Source organism: Polistes canadensis, unplaced genomic scaffold (genome assembly GCF_001313835.1).
Source record: "Polistes canadensis isolate GaletaPanama2010 unplaced genomic scaffold, ASM131383v1 scaffold_98, whole genome shotgun sequence".
Lineage (NCBI taxonomy): Eukaryota > Metazoa > Arthropoda > Insecta > Hymenoptera > Vespidae > Polistes > Polistes canadensis.
The window spans coordinates 501050-518963 of NW_014569645.1; the positions used below are offsets into that span (position 1 = coordinate 501050).

Sequence of the window (17914 nt, forward strand, 5' to 3'; positions counted from 1 at the left end):
AAATCAAATGATTGTCGATCGAAATGGTCGCTAAATTTTGTCGATTAAATTGGAAATTAATGCAAATCAATGTATAACGAGTATTATAATTCAGATCCATTAGGGGTTTTGGCCAATATTTTATTTCGATTTTTATATTGTTAATTTATTGTTCCGATTTATTATACAGTTAAATAATAATATGTTTGCGGTGGGAACGAGTGTCGGAACTTTTTTGGATGTTGAAAAAATATATTTAAGAAAAAGAAAAAATGAAAAATAAGAAGAGAACGAAAGAAGGAAAGGTAGGTGCGGGAAGGGGGAAGGTACAGGGGGGTTCAAGGAGTAAGAAGAAGTTAAGATGGTCCAGCTTGGGCAGCAACATCACCGACGCAGCATCACCGGCCGGAGGTGATGACCTGTTCAAGGCCACCCGCTCTCATGAGAGTTCTCTCTTAGCGAGTAAAAAGAAAAGAGAGAGAGAGAGAAGGAAGAGAATAAGAGAATGGATCTTTTTATTTTTTATTACTCTCTTTATCTTTATCCTTTTCCTTATTGCACAGTCTTATATTATCTTCCTTCCTATTCACTTTCTTTTTGTCATTTATTATTACTTTTTTTGTCTATTTTTTGTGTGTATTTCTCTTTATAATTATTTGAGAGATCCTTTGTTATATTATTATTATTTTAATTGATTAATATTATATCATATTATTATTGTCACCAATATTATTTTACATCATCGTTGTAGGCTTTGTAAAATTATTTAGGTATTATTCATTTTTGTTATAAATATTGTTGTAATTATATTCAAAAACATTTCTATTATCGTTATATTAATATTATATTAATTATCGTGATTATTATCATTATTAATTGGAAGTATCATCATAGCTTACGCACACATACACAGAGAGAGAGAGAGAGAGAGAGATAGAGAGATAACATAATTCATTCGCATGTGAATCATGCAACAAAATTGCGCGTAAACCTGTTATTTTAAAAAATCGAACATCTATATATACTTGTTTGCAACACTCTTCTTACACACACACAGAAACATTTTACTCGAGCGAATATATAATATATATATATATATATTTGTCTCTTTCTTTCGTGTTAGAGATTATTTTAGTTCGTTGCTCTTATAGAAATCAGGCAAATTGAGTTTGACAAAGTGGATCAGCCACGTGTGAAAGAAGAAGAAGAAGAAGAAAAAGAAAAAGCTGCCCTTTTTCGAGAGCATAATGATCGGCACGTGGCGTCAATGTGGCGTCAGTATTTTTATTTTATTTCTTTTCTTTTCTTTTATTTTCTTCCAAGAGACTCTCCATCTCAAAATAATATAAGAAAGAGAGAAACTGAAAGGAAAAAGGGAGAGTGAGAGTGTGCGCGAGAGTGAGAGAGAACGATGGTAAAAGACCTATTTCGGTAAGGTCGAACTCAAGTGTGCAACGAGTAGTATGCAACTCGCGAGAAGTTAAGTGAATGAGAAAGATAAACATAATAATTATATTAAATTACTGGCCTGCCGTTGAAAACGTTCTGACGACGACGCGAAAAAAGAGAAAGAAGAAGAGAAAGAGAGGGAGAGAGACATCACTGAGATGTACCAAATCGAACGAGTTTTTCAAATTACCACGTCCAGTTATGTTACTTTCAATTTCATATTTCTATAGTTACGAGAGTTTTAACTCTTCTAACGTGTATAATAATAATCCTAACCGTTTATCCAATTTTACTTTTTTCGTCAAATCATTTTACTATTTCTATAATATATTACACATATCGTTATTTATTTATTAATTTCAAATAAAAAAACAAAAATTAAAAATTATATTTTAAATTTGTGTGTGTCAATATGTTATTTGTATCATTATATTATTTTTCATTCCATTTTCTTGAAATGCATAACAATTTTTATCTCTACGCTCGGTTTTTTATCGATTTATTTTTTTAAATTATTAATATTATTTTTTGCTTGATTAATCGTGCGATAATGATTGAAAAGAAAATATTTGTATGATAATAAACCGTACGTTCTCATCCACCATTACATAAATATTTATATTTACTATGAAACGTATATCTGTGAAAGAAAGAGACTCACTGAGCTCATAACTTGGCGCCAGTTTAGATAAACCGATCGCGGAAGATTTGAATGCTAGTCTATGCGTGTGGTAAGAGACAAAAAGGAAGGGATGAGAGAAAGAAAGAAGAAAAGAAAAAAAAAAAGAAAAATTACAAAAAGAAGAAGACAGAAGATAAAATAAGGAGAGCATGCAAGTAAAGAGAAGATTGGTTACGATGAATGAATTAATTGTACTTTCCGTGTTGTATAGTACCCATTAATTACAACATTATTTATGCACTTTTATATTTTCATTCTTATATATTTATCTATCTCTTTTTTTTCTTTTCTTTTCTTTTCTTTTCTTTTTTTCTTTTTCTTTCTATAGGCGAGACGTTGTTAACATGGTCTGTCGCGCGAAAACGAATCGCGATATCTTACGAGGCCGTTCCTATTATTCCTCGAGTGTAAATCCTGGAGAAAGTAGTTAGCGTTTTCATTTTAGTGGATGAAAACATTTCAAGACAACTACAAAATATTCTGTCTACTCTTTTCCTCGTTGCTTACTTTTGTTTTGTTTTTTGGGGTGATTATCGATATTAAACATTTTAATAAAATTTATACAATTGTGCAATGTAATAACTTGCGAATAATTTGATTATTGAAATAATCAATTCGTTTAATATACATATTAATAATATTGCAATGATAATTAGTGTCTAGTAGAAATTATGATAATCGAAAAGTTTCGATAAAATAATATCGCGATTAAAAAATAAATTCATGAAAAATGTTTGATTGGAATGTAAAAAATATTACTCGAGTATAATACTCGTGCAATAATATATTGTTTCATAGTTTTATTTTCATGGGTCATTAAAGTAAGAAGGATCAAGAATAAGCAAAGGGTCGTCTCGATTTCAAGTAAAGAAACCAACCAACCAACCAACCAACAAACAAACAAACGAATAAAATAAGAAACAAATAGAAAGGAAAAAGAGGAAGGAAGGAAGGAAGGAAGGAAGGAAGAGGAAGAAAAAGTTGGCTGAGGGATCGGCAAATACTAAAAGGCAGGTGTAAGGCATCCATGATGCCCAGCTGCCTGCCTGTCTACTACTATACTATACTATAATATACTATACCCTTCGAGAAACCCTTCGTCCTTCTATCCCCACCGACTTAACAAAAGAAGGAAAGAAAAAAAATATTGCGAACGAACGAGCAACAGCTGCCGTCTCGATTCTACCGTGGGTGGTATGTGTATAATGATCCAATGCATTTCTCAAGGTCACCATGGTTTCTTTCTCTTTTATAAAGACGACACTATGTTAAGTCTCGAATCAACGTCCGGTCTTAATACACACTTATTCAAAAGGGTTAGATCATTATATGCTTTCGAAACTTTATTATTTACTTATTTATTATAACATTTTTCATTCAATCCAATACCCATTTTATTTGATTTGTTTTAAATAACAATTGCAATATCCTTTCGTATTCATTAAATAATTGACAAAAAAAACAATCGAAATATTCTAATCAAATGTAGTAACCTATCGAGAATGATCCAACGATCTAACGATCGTGATTTCTAACTAAATTATGGGGGACTTGAAGTAGGACGATTCAATTTCGATTTTGAAATAGATCCACGAAAATTGTCCATCGATCTATAGATCGATCTATAGATCTATAGATCGATCTATAGATCGATAGGTAGATCGATCAGTATAGATATCTATTATTTTTAACGAGTCCGTTCTAGTTTCGCAAAAAGAACAAACAAAAAGAAATAATATTTATCTATTTAATCTCTCTCTTTCTTATATTTATCCATTTATCTTGATCTTATTAGACAAATTTATCGATTTTATAATTATTTTTCTTTAAAACAATATAAGAAGAAATGATTCGAGCCGTTATTCTTGGAACTAGCAGTAATGCTTGCAAAAGAAAAAGAAAAAGAAGATGATGAAGAAGAAAGAGGGAGAAAGAAGAAAAAGAAGATGAAGAAGGAGTTAAGAAAAATATCATAAAGCATGCCTTTTCCTTCAAAGTCACAGAAGGAATCTAATCTTGTTTAGTATTAGTCTAACGGAATGAGAACGATTCTCTTATAAACCGGTTTTGTTTGTATTTATATAGACACGTACATATGTTATACTCATGCCAAATTTGTTGTCTAGACTATATCGTATACTATGCGAAGAAGATACGATAAGTTTCATTCGAAGATTTATAGATCCATAGATCTAATTCGGTTTCTTGTATAAACATTGCTTATTCGTTTTCTTGTATTTTTTTGTTCTTTTTTTGTTTTCCTTTCTTTTCTATAATTTAAGCATCAATTTATATAATTATTTATATGTTAGAATTGTGTTTAATTCGTTCACCATTTGAATCGATCGATTGATTATGATTTATAGATTTAAATATCTAATTGAAATTAGTTTTCTTTATATTTCAATATTTATTTGTATAAATTAATGGTACGTGTATAGAATTAGGTGGCAAATTTTGGTTGTGGTGGTGTTTAAATGATCGATGAGTTCTAAATTTTCTATAGATTTAATTTCGTGTAATATCTAATCGATTTAGTTTCATTTTAATTTCAATATTTATTTATATAATTTGATGATAAATCACGATTAATTCGTACGAAGATCTTTAAATGATTCATCGTAAAAAAAAATAATCCATAAATCCAAAGTATTCGAGATAGATTTCGTTATTATTTTTCTGCATTTTCGGTATATTTTTCTCTACTTTTATTTTGTAATTATAATATTATTACATACCGTTTTTTTTGTTTCTTTTGTTTTTTTGTTTTTTAAATAAATAATTGGATCCTTTATAGAGTTGTATTTGCGCGTCTCTTACGTTTTTCTCTGACTCACTGTATAGAAGTAGATGTTTAAACTTTTACTGATAACTTTCGATGATGTAATGATGTAATACGCACATGTTCTTTTTATTCTTTTTGTTTAAAATCGTTCGATCGTATTTTAACTCGATGACACACGTTAATCGTTTCCTCGGTATATCTTTTTAAAAATTAAACGATAATTTTTTTAATTTTTATTTTCAAATGAAATCTATCAACGACTGATATATCACGAAATGATTTTTCGAGTGATTACTTATTTAACAAAATTCGTGTACGATATAGAGAAGTAAGTGAATAATTTAGAATAATAAATAATTTAACTGTTTCTAATAAAAAAAAAAAAATATGTAATTTTAAACGAGGACAATTTTAAAAGAAGAAGAAGAAGAAAAAAAATACAATCATCTATTTTTACACCAAAACTCTGACCGAATATTCGATTAATAAATTATATAATTTTCAATATAAAATAATAATAATAATAATAATAATAATAATTAAAAAGAGAATAATTTTCACTGCCAAATAATTATCACATAATTTAATATAAATAACAATAACAAAAAACAGCACAACAGTGTCGATGAATATTAATCGAAATTTTAAAAAAATATTTCTATACGAATACAATTTAAAACAAAAAAAAAAGAAAAGAAGAAATAATAAAATATATTATCTAATTAGAAACGTTTGTGTATCATCGTGCGAGAATAACTTTTTAATAATAATATACGCGTGCGTGCGTGCGTGTGTGTTGGCTACGAAATAATAATAATATAATCACAAGAAAGATTTTCAAGCAGAAACTAAAACGTTCCGAACATTTAGTCTCGAGTATCGAGGAAAGACTGGCGAACGACTTTCTGATTCTACGAGCCTGGGACCATCACTGGCATCCCTTTCCACCAATGACGTCTCTTCCTTCTCAATATCTCTCTCTCTCTTTTCATCGTCTTTTCCGTCTTTCTTCGTGGTAAAGCTAAGGTAACTTTAATATGTTCAAGATAAGCTACCTTCAAGTTAACTCAATATATTTATACATACACATACGTATTATAACATATTGTATATGTATATTGTATAAATCAAATGTGTGTGTTGCATTAAAAATTATTTGTTAATTTAAATAAACACGCATCTTGGATAATAAGATTGTAATTGTTTTTCTCTATAGATTATTTTCTAATAATTTTACTTAAAAGTTGGCACGAATTTTTATGCACAATCATATGGAATGCATTCATTCATTGTTTATAAAATTGATAGTATCAGATGTATGTGTATTTAATTAATTAATACTATTGTTTATATTGAATGACTATAGAATAGTATTGATAATAAATGAAGGTACTCTTAATGGGTTTGAGATAAGCTACCTTCGAGTTAACTTGATTTATGTGAATACAAATATATATACATATACGATTGTACCTGTGAATAAATGTATATGTATGAATAAGTAAATCTATGTAAATGTGTGTTTTCTAATAAATTTCATCGGAATTGTAAGAGAGATACGCCTTTGGCTAAGATTAAATGCCGATTTTGTAATCGTGTGCTTTTGTACGATTGCTCGAGTTGGTTGGTTGGTTGGTTGGCTGGTTGGTTGGCTGGTTGGTTGGTTGGTTGGTTGCTTGGTAGATCCTGTGAAGTAGATCTTGTGATGTAATTTCAGGGCTGGGCCCTTCTTTAAACATCTCTGCTTTGCTTCTTCTTTTTCATTTTATTCTTTTATGAAATACGAGAATTTGATGGTAATCGATAGCTGATTCCCACTGTATTTACATTTTTATATTCCATCATTTACCTTGCTTTTATTCTTTTCATTTGTTTTAATACACACGGTATATATACTTTTTTCTTATCTTGATATTCTTTTCAAGGATATTAATATAAAAAAAAAGGAAAGAAAAAGGAAGAAAGAAAGAAATGATTGCAATTTCTTGCAAATTGAGTATAGTTGAGAGATGTTTAATGATACAAAATTGTTAAAAGGAACAAGAATTTAACTCCAGAATCAAGTTTTAAAAACTAAATGATCAACTTTTAAGCGATGGGAAATTTCTTTCTTCTTATTTTATTGGATGAATGAATTACTAAACTAAAATGCATTGGATAATAAATGGAAGGATAGTTAAAGAGTTTAAGAATTGAGAGTCACTGAACAAACGTTTCGCCATGAGACGGCGGGAGTCGAGTAGCTGGTAAAAAAGGAGTCAGCCTGCAGTCTTTGAAGGGGTTCGAATTTCCTCCAGTCGGCTAAGGAACATTTGGCTTTCTCATAAATACCCAGTTGGAACGATGTAGATTTTATAAAAACGTCATCATCATCATCATCATCCCCCTTATCGTATTCACTTATCGACATATCCTTTATCAACATTTCATTAATAATTTCTTAAGAATAATGAAGAACAATTTTAACAATATATAATTAATTTTTACCACGCGTTTGTTTATATTTGTTATTTTCATTATAATTAATTGCTAATTAAATTCGATTTTAATTTGAATTTTAATTTAATTGTCATTACACTAAGTCGAATGATTTTAATTTAATCCAATTAATTCCCGTTCTCGAGTTACTTTTAATTAATTTATGTTAAATAACTGGGTTAATCGAATATCAAATAATATGATTTTATTGTTGATAATATGTTTATTTCGCGGATAGAAAAGATTAATCAATGTGATAAATTTCAATAAGAATATTAAGTATTAAATATTAAATTCCCATATATAGGATTGATCCCTTATAGGTCTTTAAGTTTCTAACCGTTTCCCTAAAAAATTACATTTCGAGGCACGAACTATACCGCTAAATGTATTTCACATGCAAGTCGTGAGGAATGTCGGCCGATGTCCCGGACAATGACGAACGTGACGCCAATGGAAGATGTAGCCTCGTAAAGGCCGACTCATTGTCGCTTTTGAATAATCCGATTAAGTTTTGTTCGAATAACGGATGCTTTTTTATTTTTTTTTATTTTCATCTAATAATTATCCAAACCTATATATGCACTTTACTATATTTTTTCTTTTTTCAAAATTATTATTCAAAGAAAAAAACAAAACAAATTTTTACGACACGTATAGTTGTCCCAAAGTTAATTTGGGGGTCCACTTGGGTTCAATGAAACATCCCCCGTATAATATAATAAATGTGTAAATATATGTAAGTGTATTTGATTAGGATGAGAAGTATCTGAACGATTATTCAAAATCAATTATAATAATGTTTCCTAAACAGATATATTTTGATTATAATAATTGTCTTAACTTTATTGCGTTAACCATTTTAAAATTGTAAATGAAAATCAATGTGTTAAAAGCATTTAATAATTCAATAAAGTATTTCATTAAAATTTCGGATAATTTTCAACCGGATAATGAGGGAGGATGATAATTTTTTCGGATATGAACGAAGTGACATTGCATGGATGTTTGGCTGTTGCTGATACTGCTGCTGCTGATGCTGCTGCTGATGCTGCTGTATCTCTGAACCGAAAGCAGCAACCTGCTATCTTCTCCCTCTCTTTCTTTCTTTCTTTCTTTTATCCTTTCTCTTTCTATCTTTTGTTGGTTTTATAGTTACTTCGCCAACGCGTTGGGGAACGCGTCCCACGATTCGTTCAACCTCCGGCAACTTCCTTTCTTCTTTTTTAAATCCTTATGCATTTTACATCGATATGATTTCGTCGTAACGGCAGACCATTTCCCATCTCTTCCCCCCAATCACGAAAATTCTTTTCTAAATTTCTAAACTTCTAATCTTTTTAACTTTTTTGTAAACTTCACGCTCCTCACCCGAAGGGATTTTATTTCCACGCGTTGGCCATTCATTTGTGTGTGTGTTTCTTTTTATTACAACGAATATTTTTTTCCTTCGTTTGAATTAAAATATATACTTGTTGTATGAATCTTTTTGGTTTTAATTGTAGATTAATTGTCAAACAAATAATTGGAACAACAGCTTGCGCGATTTGATATTTTTTCTTTTTCTTTATTGTATAATTAATTTGTAAAATTAATTTGATTTTATAAATTGATTTGAACGAGAGGGGTTCACCCTCGCATAGATGCGAATACATATTAGAATAGTTTAACGCACACGTGTTGCGCTTTAATGCATCCTCCGATCGAATAAACTGCATTCCATCGCGCTAGCTCGAAAACGGTGTGGTTGCTTTGAACAGAATTGCTTGCAAAGAGAGAGAGAGAGAGAGAACCCATGAGAGATGAATTCATAAGAAGCAAAAGAAGAAAAAGAAAAAAATAGACGAAGAGGAATGTTTAGAAATTCGCTGGACCGTTTTACGTTTAGCCGTTAATCGATAGAATGACGATAAACGAGCGGAAACCGGAACCGGTCGTTCCGGACAACTTCTATAATATCGTGCAAGCTAAATCTAAAGTTCTTTTTAGATAAATACGAATTCCTGTAACAAGGAATACTTCTTAAAATGGGTCAACAGTTGTTTTTCTTATTTTTAAAAGTATCTTTTACTCGTATTTAAAATCGTTATTAGCTAATTGTAAGTTTGCAGTATTTTAAAATACGTAAAGAAAATAAGATTGTGTTGTTTTTCAAATGATTTGTTCATTTTTCGAATCAGTCGAAAACATTTGACCCACCTGATAAATTTTTCTTTCGTTTTGTAATTTCGAACTAGTTTTTTTTTGGGGGAGGAGTTTTATTTGAAATGCCTCGGGGGATGAAGGGACGAAATCATAATAAGTTATAGTTTATTATCGACGTTAGAAACGATATAGATTAGCGAGAGATCGGCATGCTTGGAATCTGGATGTACGACGGGTTATTACCGATGATACACGAGTCACTATATCTCTCTCTCTCTCTTTCTCTCTCATTCTATTTTATTTCAACTTTATCTTGTAAGTTTACGAAGTAAATTCTATGAAATCGATCGATGTTTTACGATACCAGAGAGATATCTTAGACTATGATCGGTTAAAATATATATTCTCTTCGTTTTTATTTATTTATCGAGTCTCGTAAAATAATTGGACGGTAATAAAATATAAATAATTGCTATCTCTCTTTCTCTCTCATCTACGCGATAAAATAATATAATGTATTTATCAAAAATTCTATATCAAATGAATAACGATCTCCACGATTGATATTTGAAATAAATTTAATAAAATACAATTGGAATCGAATCAAAAAGTTTGTTCGATGATTTTTAAATTATTTCTAGTCAACATTTTTGCGACAGATGTCGAATAAAATTATTATAAAATGAAAACAGCCAATACGAGTGTAATATAAAAAGGAACAAAATTTGGGATCTTAAAATTTTTCTGAAAAATAAAAAAAAGAAAGAAAGAGATATAATATATAAATAAACAATAATCGTTGAGCGTTGACTTAATTCAAAGTTCTTCTCGGTTGATCGCATAAATTAATTGTATGTACAACGCCGGGGTATGCACGACCATAACTCGATCACGATCTCCCCCTCGTACCCTTCCCTCCTACCTACCACCCATCTTTCTCTTTCTCATTTTGACTTTTTGTTTTGTTTCTTTTTTTCTTTCTTTCTTTCTTTCTCTTTCTCTCTTGTTCGAGTGAAGATCCATCGTCTGGAGGGAGAGCCTTCTTCGGAAGTAAGACGACCGGTTTTCTCAATGCGATGCGATCTTTGCCCGAGTCGAAGGCTACCGAAGCGAGGAAGTCAACCACCTACTACGGTGGGGTGCATTCTCAATCGCTTAAGGATCTAATTTGCGTTACCGATCTCTTCCGAGTTTAGATAACATCGGCAAAGAATCCTTCAACATTCCTAATCCGAGCACACACACAAACACATTTTACTTTCATCGCGTTTTAGCTAGTATACGTTTATAACGTTAAAACAAATTTGGCAACGATTTGTTTCCATTCTATACTTTTTAATTGTTACAAATCTAATTATATTTTTATTTTCTACCTTTGTAAATCTATATCTAATTAGATCAAATAGTAACATTTATTTTTTTAACGCGTACGCGGATAGCTAAAATTTTGTTTTCAAACTAATTGAAAATGTAGATAAATTAAGAAAAAACAAACAAACAGAGTACGATTGTGTAATTTGATTTCATATAATTAGGATGATAATTGTTGATAAATTTATAATTCGAGTTTGGAATAAATCATTTGCAAGAGACCTATCCTCATATCCCCATCCCGAAACCCCATGCATCCTGTTACAGATACACAATAATTGTAAGGTAAGTGTTAAAAAGAAAGGAATTCAAACGGGGAAAGGAAGTATGAGAGAACAAACTGAAAACCCTGAGAGGATCGTACTTCTTCTGTAGTCTAGTCCTTGGAATGCCGTCTCCTCCTCCTCCTCCTCCTCCTCCTCCTCCTCCTCACCAACTCGACTTCGACGGCAGTCCCTTCGATTGCAACGAAAACGAACGAAACGTCTACGAGAAAGAAAGAGACTGAGAAAGAGAAAGAAACATAAAGACTGTATGTGAGAAAGGTAGAAAGAAAGAAAGAGAGAGAGAGAGAGAGAGAGAGAAAGATCTCGAAAAGGAAGCCGATTAAACGAGAGAATAAGACCTTGAACACGGTCAGCCACTGTCCACTGTTCGCAGTCGCCATCTTGCAAATTTTATCATATCTACGAATGCTACTGAATAAACCTAAAACGATACCTTTAACCCTTTATATAATTTAAACTTCTTTATATTACTACAAAAAGATAAGTATGAAACTTTTAAACTAAATTAATATATTCATTTTTAAATATAATTGACACTTCGAATTAATAATTTGGTTAGTCGTTGTCAGCTGTTTCGCAGCCGCCATCTTGCAAATTTCGTTTCCCTGCTTATACGATAAAAATTCGCAAAGAAATGATTTTTTTTTACAAATTAATCGTTTAAATCTCATAGATCAAATTAATCAAACCGGGTTAGTCGATCGATTTAATAGTTTTAGTTATAGTTTGTTTAAATGTATGACGTAATTGGCGAGGTAAAAAGATCGTTCGTGAAATAAAATTTAGTTAGTTCAGGGAAACGAGATTAGCGATTAGAATTTGTTAGATTTTCTTTTTGTTAGAGGTCGAACACAACCCACACATCCCTATCCCGTCCCTCCCTTTCCTCTTCCACCACCTCCCCCGCAATCCCAACCTTTTTACGCTTATTACTTTCACTTCTATGATTTCCTTAGATACATATTTTATTGCAATGTTAAATATCGTATAAATGAATTCGATCATTTAAAAATAAAAAAATAAAAACCATGTATGATAACCTAATCAATTAATAGAATAGATTTTTAATTTCATGAATGATTAATTCAAAATAAAATAAAACAATTCGTTTATATATATATATATATAAATAAAAAAAAAAGTAAATAATATAAATTCTCGATTGATTAGTATTACATAAATAATTGAATGAAAAAATGATTTGAAATTAATTATTAGGAAAAGCTTCTAAATGTGCTCACCTAGAAAGTAGAACCGAAGAGACACTTTGATATTAACAGAACTCACTTCTGTTTTAAACACAGAAGCCGGAAAACAAACGGACCTGATTGCGCAGGCTTCACTTCGGAATTCTTCAATGACTCTTAATGGTTTCGTTCTCACACCCACACCTTCTGACACTACGTACATAATATATACTATACTTTTATGCCTCGAGATATCTATTACTTTTCAAATGTTATCTACTTAAACAAATATATGATTCGATCGTATTACAATATTGAGCAACGCGATTTCAACGAGTTATTCTAAATTATTTTTCATTCCGTCATTTTTTTTCTACATTTATTTATTTATTTATATGCAATAAAAAATCAAATTTAAAAAAGAAGGTCATGCCATTTAACGTGACATTTTAATATGTAAAAAAAAAAGTTATTTATTTATGCAAATGTGTGGAATGTTAATAATAAGAAGATCTTTGAAATTCACTTTTAGATTGATGCAATCGACGTTAAAGGTATATAATACGAATTTCCGGTGATTAGAATCCTATGTATATGCAACTAATGCGAATGACGACCTAAATTTATAAAAACGGACATTGGAGGTACCATTTCTTCTTCTTTTTTTTTTTTTGCAAAGTATAGTGTATGATGAGAACATATTCATCTTTCTTTTAAAAACGTATTATTCATATAACTAAAGAATTTCTTTCTCTCTTTCTCTCTCCCTCTTGCAATCTTTTTATCTACCACTTTGTAAATTTCATCTTATTGTTTTTTAAAAGAAAGAGTTAAAGTATTTGAAAATAACGAAACAATAAGCCGAGTCAATGAATGGTGGTTTCGTTTATAAGGCATTTCAAGGCTCAATATTCCAAGGTTCCCAATGAACCAAGGTTCATTCTTGTGTAATTGATATGTACGTGTGTGCGTTATTTTTTTTTTCTTTTGACAACAGACTTCGAAATTAAATACAATATACATATTTAAAGTATCCGCAAAAAAGAAAAAAAAAACAAATCCAATACAAATACAACAGTGTAGTGTAATGCAAATTTACTTTGCATTCATCAATTTGAAGGAATTTCAATATACATGAAGTTCTAATTCCTGAATTTCGAAAAGAAACTCAAAATGTTAATTTGAAATTATTGTTGTCCCTCGCGTTGTTTTTTTTACTCTTCGTTTCTTTTGTTAAATATTTCCTTTTCGGTCATTATTATTATTACGTAAAGAATTTACGAAACAATTTGAATTGAATTAAATTCGTGGAACAAATTAGTCATAGTTATTTAAAAATAATATATACCTCCGACGTTTCCCAACCCCTCCACCGAAAATACAACAAAACGAACGAATTAATAAATAAAAGAAACGGGGGGAAAAGGAAGGAAAGAAAGAAAGAAAGAAAGAACGATGAAAAGATGGAAAGATGGAAAATATTTGCAAGGAACGAGGACAGCCGGTATACACACCCACTCAACGCACTTTACAAAACGCAAAGGTTACATGATATATATATATATATATATAAAGAAAGAGAGAAAGAAAGAAAGAAAGAAAGAAATAGAGATAGAGAAAGAGTAAAAGGGAGAAAAAGAGTTTGGAATAAAGACAAAGGCGTGTTAAAGGGGCGCACCCTTCAACGTGGAAATTTTCTATGCAAGAGTACAACAACAACTCGAAGATAGATCGAGTAATGTTTCCTTTCGATCGTGCCTTCGTCATTCGTGGAGTTCTCCGCCCACGAGAAGAAGTCGCTCGAGTAACTATCATAAACTATCCTCTCTCACATTCACAAAAACACACACACAGTTTGTGAAACGTCTAATTCGCCAAACGATACGAAAAAAAAGAGAAAGATGATCGATAGTATTTGACTTTTTAAATAACGAGTTAACTTCTATTTTATATATTTATTTGTACGATTTCATTTTAAGTATAGTAATACCTAATTCATAAATTATAATAATCATATTTTCAATAGTAGAAAACCGGAAACGATGTTTCATAAGATTAAACAAATATGTATGTATTCAATTTATTCGTTATTCGATTTTTCAGAAGACATTTTACAAAAATATTTTTATTTAGAATCTAAATTTATTTTCACGTGATTTTTCTCTTTAATATTGTTCTACTGATTTGTATATCACAATGCATTTGTATTCAATTTATTTATAAATTGGTATATGAATTGTTAGATCCAACCATACCGAAAATTCGTGCCAATTTTGAGATCAATGCATGCAAATTTAAAATTTAAATGTATCGGTTTATTTTTAATCACATTATTATTATTATTATTCTTTTTCTTGATTTATTATTATTAATAATAATAATCTGGATTAGTTCGTAATAAAGATAAAATATCCATTAAATCAAATCTAATCTATAAAGATTTGTAATGTTCGATCGAATCGAATTTTCTAATCTATTTTATTTTCGTCACGTTGACATCGATATTTAATAAAACAAGTGACCTTTATAATCGTTAAAACACACGACCGAGATTATAGCAGATAGATAGTTATACTTAGAAAATGATTAGAATTCTTACTTACCGTTTTCGAGGTCAACCATCTTGATCTCGTTCGATTTCCTTGTGTCCTTGTTCTCTTTATCCTCTTCATCTATTTTTTTCTCTCTGAACAAATAAGAAAAAATAATTATTACATGTACTCGCGTATACAAAAAGAAAAAGAATAGAAATAAACTATGAGACATGAAAAAAAGAAAAGCTAATTATTTTATAAATAAATATATATCGTATGAAATTGTTAAGTGTAATTATTTTTTACGATTACTTTATATTTCATTATTTTAATATTAAAATAATTAAGAACGATTTCGTAATAATTTGAGGACCATTATAATTTGGATCATTATTTTCCTTCTGTTTTTTTTTTTTGTGTAAATTTAATAATTTTTTAGACTACGTTTATGGGATAGAACCGAATTGGATGTAGGTAATAAAACGTGAAAGCATTTTTCGATAGTGAATCCGTATGTTATGTCTGTTTTTATGCAATCTAAGTAGCCTAAAAACACTTTCCACATAAACCGCAACTTGTCCTTTAAAAGCAACAAGCTTTTACGTTCGTGGCGAACGTTAATAAGATCTATCACGAGGCTTGTTGAACCATTCCCTGATTTTCTATGTTTTCTATTTTATTGAAAATTCAACCATTTTTATCCTATTTTCAAACCAAATATGACGACATTAGAAAATGGATTAGAAAAAAGAATTTCGTGTAATCACTAGTTTCTCAAATTATTTATTTGCCTACGTTGCTTTCACTATGTTCTAACCATTTCGTTTTTGTTTAAAAATACAATTTTTGGAAATAATTTATCTGATAGATGATCAACGTGTTGATTAGATTTTGCATTTATTCTAATTGTCTGTTTACGTTGCATTAATTTTCCTTGCTTTTTTTTTATATTTATTCCTGCATTTTTCATAAGTTTAACGTCGTTAGAAATAGCTGATTAGTCATAGATCAAATGCATGAGTCAGACGTGTTGATTCGATCGCATATTTTATGAGCAATCATTATAAATTTTACTCGCGTTTTCTTTCTATTAATAAACATAATATTGAAACGTTCATTCTAATGGTTAGGATTAGAAATTAATAATGTAGTCATTCGATAAAATCACTGGTGTGATTTTCAAAATAAAAAGAATCAAAATATATAATCCCATAATCAGTAAAATACAATAATGAAACAAAAATGGGGGGATACGAAATCGTTCGTTATCTAAATCAAAACCTAATTTCCAAAATAATAATTCTTAAAATAATTTCAAAAGAAATATTATCTTAATCCTATCTATACAATATAATATTTAAGATAAATGACAATATAAGAATAAGACAAAACCACTTACACAGAAACATATTCCAAAGAATTAGTTTCCTCTTCCTCACCGATTGTAGCAAGATTAGATTGCCAATAGTAATCACCATCGTCGCTATCATCAGTACTATCATCATCATCATCATCATCATCATCATCATCATTGTCATTATGATGAACAACAACAGCATTGTCAACATTCTGAAGGATTTCTCTATCATTATCATCGGATAGAATACGATTGACATTAGTATTTCTGAGATCATCGTTGACTTCATCCAAAGATTTATAAGTTTCGTCGTCTTCGCTTTCACGGTAAGTTGAATTCTCGCTTAGTATGGTGTCACTTCTTTTCAACGAAATGGCATCTTTGTAGGAAGAGGAAGAATCATCCTCGTCGTTGTCGTTTTCATCGTCATCCTCATTCAATTTGATTTCATTCGAATCAACAACGACAGAAGTTACAACATCAGAATCATTTAAACGATCATTATCATCGATGATCTTGATAACGGGTTCTTGAATTTGAACAATTTCCTTTTTGGGAGACAATGCTTTAGCTTTTCTAAGCTCAATTATTTCTAATACTTTATTGGTACCTTGATGATGAGGATCAAACTCGTCCAAGTTCATTTGATCGGATTCGAAAGAAGAGGATTCGACAGATTCCTCTAGGATTTGTTGTTTGGGTTCGGAAATAGTCGGGCAAACGAGTTCCCTTCTTGGTACTGTTGGTGGTTGTGCTGGTGGCGGTGGTGGAGGAGGTGGTGGTCTTTTTCTTCTAGCTTTGACATCTTTCCGCGGTAATGGTTTAGGTGGCAAGAGAGGTAAATCGGGCCTATCTTTAATTTCATGGTTTTCAGTAGAAGCCTCGTTATTGGCTTGTCTTTGTTGTTGCTGCTGCTGCTGCTGCTGCTGTTGTTGGTTAACGTTGATCCTGTTGACGTGATTTCTTGCTGGTAAAGGTGGTGGTGTCTTATCCCGTGGTGCTGGACGTGGAATAGGTTCTTCCCGTTCTTCCTCATCTCGATCATCGTTGACAACTCGTTCGACCAGTTCAGCGTCGTCCTTGATTGGTCGGAAATGTGTCGTAGAGTCGGCTGCTAAATCAGCCGCGTAGAACAGATCTGGTCTCGGCTCGTGACCGTAACTTAATGGTGCATCCTGGAAACTCAATGGTGGTTGCAGTGCTATGGTTTCTTCGATTAATACGGTATTAGGTGCCACAACAGCTGTTATCCTTTCAACTTCCCCACGCGATTCCACGTGAGTTACCGCCTCCGAACTAGCCAATCGATGTAGCAAGTAATTGGGTGGATGACTCGAAGACAATTCACGTTCCAATTGTTCGAACGAGTTTATCATTTGTTGGTGGTGTTGTTGATTATTATTATTATGTTGTTCGGATCCTGTTGAACCCGTCGACGTTGTTGAGATCGTTGATACTCGATCGGAACTCGAGAATCTGTCGACTACAGTTGACAATGAACTTCCTGTATCATCCGACGTGCTACCCTGTGTCGAACCACATTGCGATCTAGCATCCAAGTACACCATTGCTTCTGGTGGTTCCTACAAAATATTATTTTCATCATAAATGTGCTTATTTTTTAATGTTAATTTATAGAAATGTACGAGAATTGGATGGT

General features: G+C 31.0%; 1 protein-coding gene across 3 annotated transcripts in view; it reads right to left on the minus strand.

Annotated features, from left to right (window-relative positions):
• LOC106787328 (probable serine/threonine-protein kinase DDB_G0282963) overlaps window positions 1-17914 on the minus strand; it is a 40916-nt gene that overhangs the window by 14755 nt on the left and 8247 nt on the right. For all 3 annotated transcript variants that reach the window (XM_014749604.1, XM_014749602.1, XM_014749603.1), the window contains exons 5-6: window positions 16297-17837; window positions 14967-15049 (exon numbers count right to left, since the gene is read on the minus strand). In XM_014749604.1, the coding sequence (XP_014605090.1) occupies window positions 14967-15049; window positions 16297-17837 (1624 nt within the window). The remainder of the gene's footprint in view (window positions 1-14966; window positions 15050-16296; window positions 17838-17914) is intronic.